The sequence below is a fragment of the Salvelinus fontinalis genome, chromosome 18, assembly GCF_029448725.1.
Source record: "Salvelinus fontinalis isolate EN_2023a chromosome 18, ASM2944872v1, whole genome shotgun sequence".
Lineage (NCBI taxonomy): Eukaryota > Metazoa > Chordata > Actinopteri > Salmoniformes > Salmonidae > Salvelinus > Salvelinus fontinalis.
In genome coordinates this window covers 27,013,959-27,029,011 of record NC_074682.1, presented here as the reverse complement: position 1 = coordinate 27,029,011, position 15,053 = coordinate 27,013,959, and the positions used below count along the sequence as shown (strand labels likewise).

The 15,053-nt window shown below is 41.1% G+C and overlaps 1 protein-coding gene across 12 annotated transcripts in view; it reads right to left on the bottom strand.

Moving 5' to 3' along the window:
• LOC129815233 (ERC protein 2-like) overlaps window positions 1-15,053 on the bottom strand; it is a 96,383-nt gene that overhangs the window by 36,459 nt on the left and 44,871 nt on the right. For 11 of the 12 annotated variants that reach the window (XM_055868825.1, XM_055868830.1, XM_055868834.1 and 8 more), the window contains 3 exons: window positions 8,249-8,389; window positions 7,868-8,008; window positions 1,318-1,353 (listed from right to left, as the gene is read on the bottom strand). In XM_055868825.1, coding sequence (XP_055724800.1) covers window positions 1,318-1,353; window positions 7,868-8,008; window positions 8,249-8,389 — 318 coding nt within the window. The remainder of the gene's footprint in view (window positions 1-1,317; window positions 1,354-7,867; window positions 8,009-8,248; window positions 8,390-15,053) is intronic. The other variant, XM_055868831.1, reaches the window with a different exon arrangement.

Genomic DNA, 15,053 nt, shown 5'->3' with positions numbered 1-15,053 from the left:
ACAGACCCAACACAACAGACCCAACACAACAGACCAACACAATAGACCCAACAGAGCAACACAACAGAGCAACAGAACAGAGCAACATAACAGAGCAACACAATAGACCCAACAGAGCAACACAACAGACTAATACAACATAGCAAAACAACAGAGCAACACAACACATAGCATGACTAGATAAATATAGACCCCCACAGTGAGCCACGTCAACCATTACCAGTGTTAGAAGGTTAATATTAGGCCTCTGTTCTATTGACCACTTATTAACATGGAGACAGTGAAGGGAGCCAAACAGTGACGAGAAAACAAAGCATGCTGTAATAAGGAGGACAAATCATAGCATGCAAACTAACATAGCTGGGAAAACAATCTTTGCAATGCTTTCCCCATGAACAGAGTCAGGTCAATCCAGCAGTGACAACAAGTGACATATTTCAAGCATGAGGAGTAAAGTGAGCACCAACAGTTTGGGGAGAATCTAAAGGTCTCAGAGGTGGGTGGCGTGTACCTCTAGGACTAGCCTGTGGGCCCTGCTCAAAAGTAGCGCACTATGTAGGGAGTAGGCTGCTGTTTGGGGGACACCCCTGTAGGCCCTATACAGGTATGCAAGGCCTACAGTTAGATAAATATTGTGTTGATTATTAATTTAGAGTTTGTTAAAATAATGGTACAGAGCTAAATGATATCTTGGTATCTTACTATCAGCCATGATGCCGAATGTGAGAACACTATAGAAGAAGAAACTATCCGTAACTTTCAGTTAACTCAGCTTTTTTCTGCTATGAAGTTTTGTAAGAAACATTCGACCACAGTAAAAAACACATTATATCACCATTGTACAAGTCTTCATACAAGTATTCAATACAGAGACCAATGGTTGAGCAACAACATTAGATTAGGCTATCAAGATGCAAATAAATAGAACCCCAACTGTGTGGTCATACAGATTACAAGTTAGGCTAAGATAAATGCTAAGATAAACGCTAAGCTAAATGTTAAGCAACATTTTAAGCTAAATGCTAAGCTAAATCCTAAACTAAATGCTCACTTCACACTCTGTTCATACAGAATAGAGGCTAATGTGCGTGCAGTTGGAAAGCTAAATCATACTTATACAGTGAAAAGATCAACATCCATCTACATTATCTGAAAGAGATACCAGGGACAGTGGGACTGAGACCATGTGACCATGACACGATTACACACTAGCTAGCTAGCATGTTCTAGGGTTTTAGAGTAGCTTTTGGTGGGTGTCCTCATGCTTTCAATATGTGCCACCACAGAGAGCTCCAGACGGAGCAAAGAAGGACTTACAGGGTTGTTCATCTGAGTGAACAGCTGCTCTGCTTGCTACATTGCAAAGGAAGGTGGTGAAGGGGGGAGACGAGGAGGGAGGGGGAGGGGGGAGACCGGGGAAGATAGTATTAGCATGTAGCTCTATTAGCCAGAGGAGAGTAGAAACAGCAGGATCCGGGGAGAACAGACTAGCCTGGTACCAGATCTGTTCATCCCAAACAGACAATGACCAAAGGAGTTGGCAAGACAGCAAAAACAGTTCTGGGACCAGGCTAAGAAAAAATATGTTACATGTTAGCCTACATGTTACATGTTAAAGAAGTGTCAATATAGAGAACATGTTTAATGTATATGTTACTGTACATGTTGAACAGTATGTTGAGACCATAGAAATAAAATTACACCCAATTTGGAAGCCGATCCAGCCATCACGGAACCTTCACTTGATTTTGTAATTGGATTTCTATGGTTGAGACAGCTAGGACCACTGGACAGGAACAGAGGAAGGAGTAGGAGGATGAGGAGTGAGGAGTGAAGGGGAGGAGGAGGAGGAGGAGGAGGAGGAGGAGGATACAGAATGGGTGGTTATGGGACAGAGAGACACAAGGGGGAGATCTGATGGACATCTTTGCTCCCCATCTCAGGGGTTCTACGGTGTTGTATGAACATTATCCAGACATAACGATTTCCACTAGTTACCACAGCCACAACGTCAAAATTGGCTGTATGTTACCCGTTTCAAGAAACTAGGCGGATATCGAGGGTCACTAACTCTGTTAGGTATGCGTAACTGGCTGTAAAGGAGTCAGGTGCAGGAGAGCAGAAGTTGGGTAGCCAAAGGAGCCTTTTATTTCGGCGAACAAAACACACGGCACTAAGAACACTAAACACAATATGGGTTGACATAACCCAGCGCAAACCAGTCTAGCGTGCACATACACCAAACAACAAACAATTCCACACACAGACATGGGGGGGAACAGGGGGTTATATACACGTCTAATACAGAGGGAATTGAAACCAGGTGTGTAGGAAAACAAGACAAGACAAATGGAAAAATGGAAGGTGGATTGGCGATGGCTAGAAAACCGGTGACGTCGACCGCCGAACGCCGTCCAAACAAGGAGAGGAACCGACTTTGGCGGAAGTTGTGACAGTACCCCCCCTTGACACGCGCCTCCAGCAGCGCGCCGACACCGGCCTCGGGGACAACCCGGAGAGCGAGGCGCAGGGTGATCCGGACGGCGACGGTGGAACTCCTGCAGCATTGACGGATCCAACACATCCTCCACCGGAACCCAGCATCTCTCCTCCGAACCGTACCCCTCCCACTCCACGAGGTACTGTGAAGGCCCTCGATGTACAGAGGGGGCGGAGGAACCTCCCGCACCTCAGACTCCTGGAGCGGACCAGCCACCACCGGCCTGAGGAGAGACACATGGAGGGGATAATACGGTAATCGGGGGGAGCTGTAACCTGTAACAAACCTCGTTCAGTCTCCTCAGGACTTTGAACGGCCCCACAAACCGCGGACCCAGCTTCCGGCAGGGCAGGTGGAGGGGCAGGTTACGGGTCGAGAGCCAGACCCGGTCCCCCGGTGCAAACACCGGGGCGTCACTGCGGTGACGGTCCACGCTGGTTTTGTGGCGCAGCTCGGCGCGCTGAAGGTGAACATGGGCGGCGTCCCATGTCTTCTCTGCGCGCCGGAACCAGTCGTCCACCGCAGGAGCTTCGATCTGACTCTGATACCATGGAGCCAGAACCTGCTGGTACCCCAGTACGCACTGGAAGGGGGAGAAGTTTGTGGAGGAGTGGCAGAGCGAGTTCTGGGCCATCTCTGCCCAGGGCACGAACGCCGCCCACTCTCCTGGCCGGTCCTGGCAATAAGACCGCAGAAACCTACCCATATCCTCGTTAACTCTCTCCACCTGCCCGTTACTCTCAGGGTGAAAACCCGAGGTAAGGCTGATCGAGATCCCCAGACTTTCCATGAATGCCCTCCAGACCCTCGAAGTGAACTGGGGTGTCAGACACTACATCCTACACCCTGTAGTGCCGGAAGACGTGCGTAAACAAGGCCTCCGCAGTCTGTAGGGCCGTAGGGAGACCGGGCAGAGGAAGGAGACAGCAGGACTTAGAGAAACGATCCACAACCAACAGGATCATGGTGTTTCCCTGTGATGGGGGGAGATCGGTGAGGAAATCGATCGACAGGTGCGACCATGGCCGTTGTGGAACGGGTAGGGGGTGTAACTTACCTCTGGGCAGGTGCCTAGGAGCCTTACACTGCGTGCACACCGAGCAAGAGGAAACATAAACCCTCACGTCCTTTGCCAAAGTGGGCCACCAGTACTTCTCACTCAGACAGCACACTATGCTGGGAATGCGGGGAAAAGTCAGGAAAGTAAACATGCACAAACAGGTGTACAACAGAGGGCTCTGGATGAGAGTGGTGCAGGCTCACCTGGGGCGACGCCAGAGGGCCTTCCCTGCTGCCTCAACCCGTAGAGGAACCAACCCGGCACCGACCAGCAGTGTGACCTCTGCGGCCACAAATGGTACACGTGAAGGCCCCTCTTCTGGCGTCCCTGAGCGCAGCACCTCCTTGCTCCATAGGCACCAGAGTGGTGGTGCTGAGAGGGGGAATCGACAGAGCCCTCTTTGGACGTCCGCGGGTGACCAGCAGGTTATCCAACCGAATGGACAGGTCCACCAAATGGTCGAAGGTGAGGGTGGTATCCCTGCAGGCCAACTCCCGACGGACATCCTGGCGTAGGCTGCAGCGATAGTGGTCGATAAGGGCCCTGTCGTTGCATCCCGCTCCTGCGGCCAGGGTCCGAAACTCCAGGGTGAACTCCTGGGCACTCCTCGTCCCCTGCCTCAGTTGGAAGAGATGTTCACCCGTCGCTCTACCCTCGGGCAGGTGGTCGAAGACTGCCCGGAAGTTATGGGTGAACTCCTCGAAGTCGTTCACCGCCGCATCTCCTTCTCCCCACACAGAGTTAGCCCACTCCAGAGCTCTCCCCGAGAGGCACGAGACGAGGGCTAACACCCTCTCCCTTCCGAGGGAGCCGGGTAAACGGTGGCCAGGTATAAGTCCAGCTGTAGCATGAAACCCTGGCACCGTGCCGCCGTCCCATCATACTCCCTGGGAAGGGCGAGACGCATCCCACTGGGACCGGGTACAGGAGGGACGAGTAGTGGGAACCCCTGTTGTGCTGGTGGAGGCGCGGGAGGGACTCTCTGTCTCTCCCAGCGGTCCATGGTCTGAACGACGCGGTCCATTGCGATGCCGAGATGTTGTAGCATCGCCGCGTGTTCTCTGACGCGCTCCTCGACTCCTATAACCGGGCTACCTGCTCCTTCTGACTCCATGGTCGGGTGTGGAATTCTGTTAGGTATGTGTAACTGGCTGTAAGGGAGTCAGGTGCAGGAGAGCAGAAGTTGGGTAGCCAAAGGAGCCATTTATTTTGGAGAACAAAACACACGGCACTAAGAACACTAAACACAATATGGGTTGACATAAACCAGCGCAAACCAGTCTAGAGTGCACATACACGAAACATCAAACAATTCCACACACAGACATGGGGGGAACAGAGGGTTATATACACGTCTAATACTGAGGGAATTGAAACCAGGTGTGTAGGATGGAAATGGAATGGAAAAATTAAAGGTGGATCGGCGATGGCTAGAAAACCGGTGACGTCGACCGCCGAACGCCGCCCAAACAAGGAGAGGAACTGACTTCAGCGGAAGTCGTGACAACCTCACACGAGAGACATTTGAATGTAATCTTTTTTTTTTTATCTAAATTTGTTTTTTGCCAGAAATGCCTTCTGGAACATGTGAACTTTCATGTGCCTTAATAACAAACATGTATGCCATCTGTAAATACAAATAAAATTGTTAAATTACGAACCTAGTTGGTTTAGCCACAGAAAAGCCGGCAACCTTCCACTAGCCATGATTGGCTGAGATAATGCGTGGGCTGGACATGAGTTCGGATTGGTCTGCCACATAGCCCGCTTCTGTCTATTTGAGCTGGTTAGTATGTGTTGGTAATCCTGTCTAACATGGCGTAAAAAAATATATATATATTGCTTAGTAGAACTGCATAAGTGATGCTCTCCACTTTATGGAGGACAGAGTTTTGAAATCAGTGGAATTAGAGTATGATAGCAAAGGAGATGGAGAAAACACCTGTTTCCAGATTACATCTTCAAACTAGGGCAACCATGGCATCTGTGACAGGGAGAAGCGTCCATCCATGATGTATACGGATGGGTAAGATAGTCTAGCTAGCTACATTTTTCAGATATTACACATTTAGATTTAATTTCAAGTTAACGTGTACTGTTAGCTAGCTAGCTAAAAATAGTTGGCTGGCTCGCTAGCTAACATTACGTGTATAATCTTATTATTCGTATTTCAGAGCCATTTTCTTGGCTAGTTATAGCCTAATATTAGCTAGCTAACATTGAACCTGGTTAGCTACCTGCAGATTCCTACAGGGTACTAATGTCATGAGTTGTGATTATGGTTAATTGTTTAGCTAGCTTCATGTCTTAACAAACACTATGCAAGTGTTAGTTTTAATAGAATTTCACTGCGACAACTGTTAGCCAGTTAGCTTGGATGCTTGACTGCTGCTTTTAGGACAGAACGCTCAGATCAACCCTGAAGGAAATTTGTGGAGCTCAAGCTTAAGAGGGTGTGAATGATGTTGAATGGGTGTAGAGAAAGAAGCGCTCTCCAGTAGGTATCAAAACATTCAAAGGCCATTTTCTCAAAAGTGAGGTTACAAGTTAATTCGAAGCAGAATTACTTTCCCATTGTTCCTCAAATGCAGTGTATGACATACTATGTTGTAGCTCTGTGTCTCTGCTTTTATCCAATGTAAAAAACATAATTAAACATTTTGTTACATAAGACCGAATCAAGCCATTCGGTCACATATTGTAAAAATGTATGAAAACAAAAATGTATTTAAGGTTAGGGTTAGGCTTAAGGTTAGCATTGTGTTTAAGGTTAGGGTTCGAGGTTAGAGTTCGGTTTAAAATATATTAAGAAGAGAAACGGTAGAAATAGGCAGGGTTTATAACTTTGTGATTGTGGTAACTAGTGACGACCAGACATAACTAGTCCAATAGTATCCCGTTAGTAAGTTAATTAAATGCAGAAAACTCTGATCCGGGTTTTACATTCCATCACTATAGGAAGTCAAAACCAAATTATTTGATTCCGTTGATAAGAGGGTTATAACAAGCAGGGAATTTATCGAGGATTGGACGTTTTCACAATGTTGCTACAGCGTTGTGTATGCATCTGCTAATAGTAGCAGCAGCAGCATTGTAAAAAGGATGTGAAAAAAAAGGATGTAAAAAGGATGTTGGCAGGGACTGATGAGGTTGTATATATTAGACATGCTAATAGTAGAGAATGCTCCAAAATTATCCACCAGGGTTTGGTTCAAGTTGAATCGAAGGCAGTCAATTCAGGATGTAAACTTAAATTCTAATTTAATAATTGATCAAAAAGCCATCTACTGTATATTCAATAACTTCTCAATAAACTGAAAGCTATTAATTTCAAAATATTTTCAATGTTTGAAGTTTAAACTCAAATAACTTACTAAATTGACTACCTTCATTTCGAATTGACCACAACCCTGTTATCTACCATGACAGATAGAACATGGCAGCTTTACACACGCTCAAGTCCAGTAACCAGCAGTAGTAGCACACATAACCAGGTTGTAACCAAAATGGTCTTGAATTGAGGATGTTACTGTATTAAAGCAATACAGATGTATATTTTTTCAAGAATTGGATTGATGAAACATACTTAAATAATTAGTGGTTTAAAGGGGAAGTTCAGTATTTTCCAACCTAATGTAAGATGGTTCCTCGTACTGAAAGTAGGCTACGGGTCAGGATAAGCTGTAATACATGGTTCGGCTTTCTTTAAACAGCCACGACAAACTTAAGCTAATTTTAGCCACAGCTAGCTAAAAAGCAAAGGAGGTGATAGGGGCAAACACGCAATACTGAACTTCCCTTTTAATGTGACTATTTGATGCAGGGTAAAGTAAAAGTCTTCATCAGCCATACAGGTATAACACTGTCTACCAGATACTGCAGGTTTAGACTGAATTGTAAAAATGCAACTGAAGGTAAGCAGATTAGTAGAGGACATTATCATGGTATAAAAGGGATCTCTTCCACTTGTTTCCTTGAACCATTTAACCTAATACTTGCTGAACTGTGCACAATGCACTGTAGGTTTCTCTCCATTATCAAACACTTTCAGTAAGCTCTGTACCATACAGTGTTACTATAAATCCTTGCCATCCCTTTAACAGGGATTCTAACAGTGATTTTAACTGACAGACTAAATCATTGAGGCCGTCCCAAATTAGTTGTTCAGGTGGTCATTGCTAGTTGACATAATAGACATCAGAATGAAACCGCAAAGGCCTCTGAGAGTATGCTGTAGTTTTGAATCCCAGCCATGCATTCCCCACTTCCATTGACACTTTTAAGTGGTGCAGTGCTAGGACACCTACCTTCTGTAACTGTGTCTCCAACTTGCTACACTCCTCTTTCTTCTGCTCGATGGCCATTTCCAGAGACTTGAGCTTGGATTCTTTCTTCAGGCTGGAGGAGGCCAGGGAGGAGGCATGCTCCTTCAGGTCAATGAGACTGGACTGCAGGGGGACAGACAGGGACAACACTGATAGTTAGGACCAGTCCAGACCAGGTGGCACAGTAAAAACACTGAACAGGCCTAACTGCGTCACGCTACCAGAGGGAGCAGCGTTCCATGTATTTGAAAGGGTACAGTTATTTTGCTCACTTTTCTCTGCCAATTGCTCATGCAATACACATGTACTGTATATCCACACAAACAAATACACTCACACACACGCACACACGCACACACTGACCTCCTTCTCTGTTAAATCCATATGGAGGGTGTTGACTTTCTCCTTGAGGTCCTTGTTCTCCTTCTTATAGGACTCCACCTCGTCAATCCTCTCATTGTCCTCCCTCGCTCTCTGCTCCTTCAGTCTCTCTATTATCCGCTCCTGAGAGACACACATACACAAATCAACACATTATGTCCACCATCAACACATTATGTCTACCATCAACACATTATGTCTACCATCAACACATTATGTCTACCATCAACACATTATGTCTAACACAACACATTATGTCCACCATCAACACATTATGTCTAAAATCAACACATTATGTCTACCATCAACACATTATGTCTACCATCAACACATTATGTCTACCATCAACACATTATGTCCACCATCAACACATTATGTCCACCATCAACACATTATGTCTAACACAACACATTATGTCTACCATCAACACATTATGTCTAACATCAACACATTATGTCTACCATCAACACATTATGTCTACCATCAACACATTATGTCCCCCATCAACACATTATGTCTACCATCAACACATTATGTCTACCATCAACACATTATGTCCACCATCAACACATTATGTCTAACACAACACATTATGTCTACCATCAACACATTATGTCCACCATCAACACATTGTGTCCACCATCAACACATTATGTCCACCACCAACACATTTTGTCTAACACAACACATTATGTCCACCATCAACACAATATGTCTACCATCAACACATTATGTCTAACACAACACATTATGTCTACCATCAACACATTATGACCACCATCAACACATTATGTCTTCCATCAACACATTATGTCTAACATCAACAAATTATGTCTAACATTAACACATTATGTCTAACACAACACATTATGTCCCCCATCAACACATTATGTCTACCATCAACACATTATGTATAACACTTCACATTATGTCCACCATCAACACATTATGTCTAACACAACACATTATGTCCACCATCAATACATTATGTCTACCATCAACACATTATGTCTAACACTACACATTATGTCCACCATCAACACATTATGTCTAACACAACACATTATGTCTACCATCAACACATTATGTCTACCATCAACACATTATGTCCACCATCAACACATTATGTCCACCATCAACACATTATGTCTAACACAACACATTATGTCCACCATCAACACATTATGTCCACCATCAACACATTATGTCTAACATCAACACATTATGTCTACCATCAACACATTATGTCTACCATCAACACATTATGTCTACCATCAACACATTATGTCCACCATCAACACATTATATCCACCTTCAACACATTATGTCTAACACAACACATTATGTCTACCATCAACACATTATGTCTAACATCAACACATTATGTCTACCATCAACACATTATGTCTACCATCAACACATTATGTCTACCATCAACACATTATGTCTACCATCAACACATTATGTCTACCATCAACACATTATGTCCACCATCAACACATTATGTCCCCCATCAACACATTATGTCTAACACAACACATTATGTCCCCCATCAACACATTATGTCTACCATCAACACATTATGTATAACACTTCACATTATGTCCACCATCAACACATTATGTCTAACACCACACATTATGTCCACCATCAATACATTATGTCTACCATCAACACATTATGTCTAACACTACACATTATGTCCACCATCAACACATTATGTCTAACACAACACATTATGTCCACCATCAACACATTATGTCTACCATCAACACATTATGTCTAACATCAACACATTATGTCTAACACAACACATTATGTCTTACACAACACATTATGTCTACCATCAACACATTATGTCTACCATCAACACATTATGTCTACCATCAACACATTATGTCTACCATCAACACATTATGTCTACCATCAACACATTATGTCTACCATCAACACATTATGTCCACCATCAACACATTATGTCTAACACAACACATTATGTCTAACATCAACACATTATGTCTACCATCAACACATTATGTCAACCATCAACACATTATGTCCACCATCAACACATTATGTCCACCATCAACACATTATGTCTAACACAACACATTATGTCTAACATCAACACATTATGTCTAACATCAACACATTATGTTTAACATCAACACATTATGTCTACCATCAACACATTATGTCCACCATCAACACATTATGTCTAACACAACACATTATGTCTACCATCAACACATTATGTCTAACATCAACACATTATGTCTAACATCAACACATTATGTTTAACACAACACATTATGTCTACCATCAACACATTATGTCTACCATCAACACATTATGTCTAACAATACACATTATGTCCACCATCAACACATTATGTCTAACACAACACATTATGTCCACCATCAACACATTATGTCAACCATCAACACATTATGTCTAACATCAACACATTATGTCTAACACAACACATTATGTCTAACACAACACATTATGTCTACCATCAACACATTATGTCTACCATCAACACATTATGTCCACCATCAACACATTATGTCTAACATAACACATTATGTCTAACACAACACATTATGTCTACCATCAACACATTATGTCTACCATCAACACATTATGTCCACCATCAACACATTATGTCCACCATCAACACATTATGTCTACCATCAACACATTATGTCTAACACAACACATTATGTCTAACATAACACATTATGTCTAACACAACACATTATGTTTAACATCAACACATTATGTCCACCATCAACACATTATGTCTAACACAACACATTATTTCTAACATCAACACATTATGTCTACCATCAACACATTATGTCTACCATCAACACATTATGTTTACCATCAACACATTATGTCTACCATCAACACATTATGTCAACCATCAACACATTATGTCTAACATCAACACATTATGTCAACCATCAACACATTATGTCTAACACAACACATTATGTCTACCATCAACACATTATGTCTAACATCAACACATTATGTCAACCATCAACACATTATGTCTACCATCAACACATTATGTCTACCATCAACACATTATGTCCACGATCAACACATTATGTCTACCATCAACACATTATGTCAACCATCAACACATTATGTCTAACATCAACACATTATGTCAACCATCAACACATTATGTCTAACACAACACATTACGTCTAACATCAACACATTATGTCAACCATCAACACATTATGTCTAACACAACACATTATGTCTACCATCAACACATTATGTCCACGATCAACACATTATGTCTAACATCAACACATTATGTCAACCATCAACACATTATGTCTAACATCAACACATTATGTCTAACATCAACACATTATGTCTACCATCAACACATTATGTCTAACATCAACACATTACGTCTAACATCAACACAGTATGTCTACCATCAACACATTATGTCCACCATCAACACATTATGTCCACCATCAACACATTATGTCTACCATCAACACATTATGTCTAACATCAACACATTATGTCTAACATCAACACATTATGTCAACCATCAACACATTATGTCAACCATCAACACATTATGTCCACCATCAACACATTATGTCTACCATCAACACATTATGTCTAACATCAACACATTATGTCTAACATCAACACATTATGTCTAACATCAACACATTATGTCCACCATCAACACATTATGTCTAACACAACACATTATGTCCACCATCAATACATTATGTCTACCATCAACACATTATGTCTAACACTACACATTATGTCCACCATCAACACATTATGTCTAACACAACACATTATGTCCACCATCAACACATTATGTCTACCATCAACACATTATGTCTAACATCAACACATTATGTCTAACACAACACATTATGTCTTACACAACACATTATGTCTACCATCAACACATTATGTCTACCATCAACACATTATGTCTACCATCAACACATTATGTCTACCATCAACACATTATGTCTACCATCAACACATTATGTCTACCATCAACACATTATGTCCACCATCAACACATTATGTCTAACACAACACATTATGTCTAACATCAACACATTATGTCTACCATCAACACATTATGTCAACCATCAACACATTATGTCCACCATCAACACATTATGTCCACCATCAACACATTATGTCTAACACAACACATTATGTCTAACATCAACACATTATGTCTAACACAACACATTATGTTTAACATCAACACATTATGTCTACCATCAACACATTATGTCCACCATCAACACATTATGTCTAACACAACACATTATGTCTACCATCAACACATTATGTCTAACATCAACACATTATGTCTAACATCAACACATTATGTTTAACACAACACATTATGTCTACCATCAACACATTATGTCTACCATCAACACATTATGTCTAACACTACACATTATGTCCACCATCAACACATTATGTCTAACACAACACATTATGTCCACCATCAACACATTATGTCAACCATCAACACATTATGTCTAACATCAACACATTATGTCTAACACAACACATTATGTCTAACACAACACATTATGTCTACCATCAACACATTATGTCTACCATCAACACATTATGTCCACCATCAACACATTATGTCTAACATAACACATTATGTCTAACACAACACATTATGTCTACCATCAACACATTATGTCTACCATCAACACATTATGTCCACCATCAACACATTATGTCCACCATCAACACATTATGTCTACCATCAACACATTATGTCTAACACAACACATTATGTCTAACATAACACATTATGTCTAACACAACACATTATGTTTAACATCAACACATTATGTCCACCATCAACACATTATGTCTAACACAACACATTATTTCTAACATCAACACATTATGTCTACCATCAACACATTATGTCTACCATCAACACATTATGTCTACCATCAACACATTATGTCCACGATCAACACATTATGTCTACCATCAACACATTATGTCAACCATCAACACATTATGTCTATTATCAACACATTATGTCAACCATCAACACATTATGTCTAACACAACACATTATGTCTACCATCAACACATTATGTCTAACATCAACACATTATGTCAACCATCAACACATTATGTCTACCATCAACACATTATGTCTACCATCAACACATTATGTCCACGATCAACACATTATGTCTACCATCAACACATTATGTCAACCATCAACACATTATGTCTAACATCAACACATTATGTCAACCATCAACACATTATGTCTAACACAACACATTATGTCTAACATCAACACATTATGTCAACCATCAACACATTATGTCTAACACAACACATTATGTCTACCATCAACACATTATGTCCACGATCAACACATTATGTCTAACATCAACACATTATGTCAACCATCAACACATTATGTCTAACACTACACATTATGTCCACCATCAACACATTATGTCTAACACAACACATTATGTCTACCATCAACACATTATGTCTAACATCAACACATTATGTCTAACATCAACACATTATGTCTACCATCAACACATTATGTCTAACATCAACACATTACGTCTAACATCAACACAGTATGTCTACCATCAACACATTATGTCCACCATCAACACATTATGTCCACCATCAACACATTATGTCTACCATCAACACATTATGTCTAACATCAACACATTATGTCTAACATCAACACATTATGTCAACCATCAACACATTATGTCCACCATCAACACATTATGTCCACCATCAACACATTATGTCTACCATCAACACATTATGTCTAACATCAACACATTATGTCTAACATCAACACATTATGTCAACCATCAACACATTATGTCTAACACTACACATTATGTCCACCATCAACACATTATGTTTAACACAACACATTATGTCTAACACAACACATTATGTCCACCATCAACACATTATGTCTAACACAACACATTATGTCCACCATCAACACATTATGTCTAACATCAACACATTATGTCTACCATCAACACATTATGTCTACCATCAACACATTATGTCTAACATCAACACATTATGTCTAACATCAACACATTATGTCTAACACAACACATTATGTCTACCATCAACACATTATGTCTAACATCAACACATTATGTCTACCATCAACACATTATGTCTAACATCAACACATTATGTCAACCATCAACACATTATGTCTAACACTACACATTATGTCCACCATCAACACATTATGTTTAACACAACACATTATGTCTAACACAACACATTATGTCCACCATCAACACATTATGTCTAACACAACACATTATGTCCACCATCAACACATTATGTCTAACATCAACACATTATGTCTACCATCAACACATTATGTCTACCATCAACACATTATGTCTAACATCAACACATTATGTCTAACATCAACACATTATGTCTAACACAACACATTATGTCTACCATCAACACATTATGTCTAACATCAACACATTATGTCTAACATCAACACATTATGTCTACCATCAACACATTATGTCCACCATCAACACATTATGTCCACCATCAACACATTATGTCTACCACAACAAAGCTATCTATATCAAAATTCTTATTACTTTTGAAAACATACAGTCTCTCTTCAGAGGAAAGACGAGCCACAAAACAACACTGAAAGTAAGTTATTGATCTATTGTGT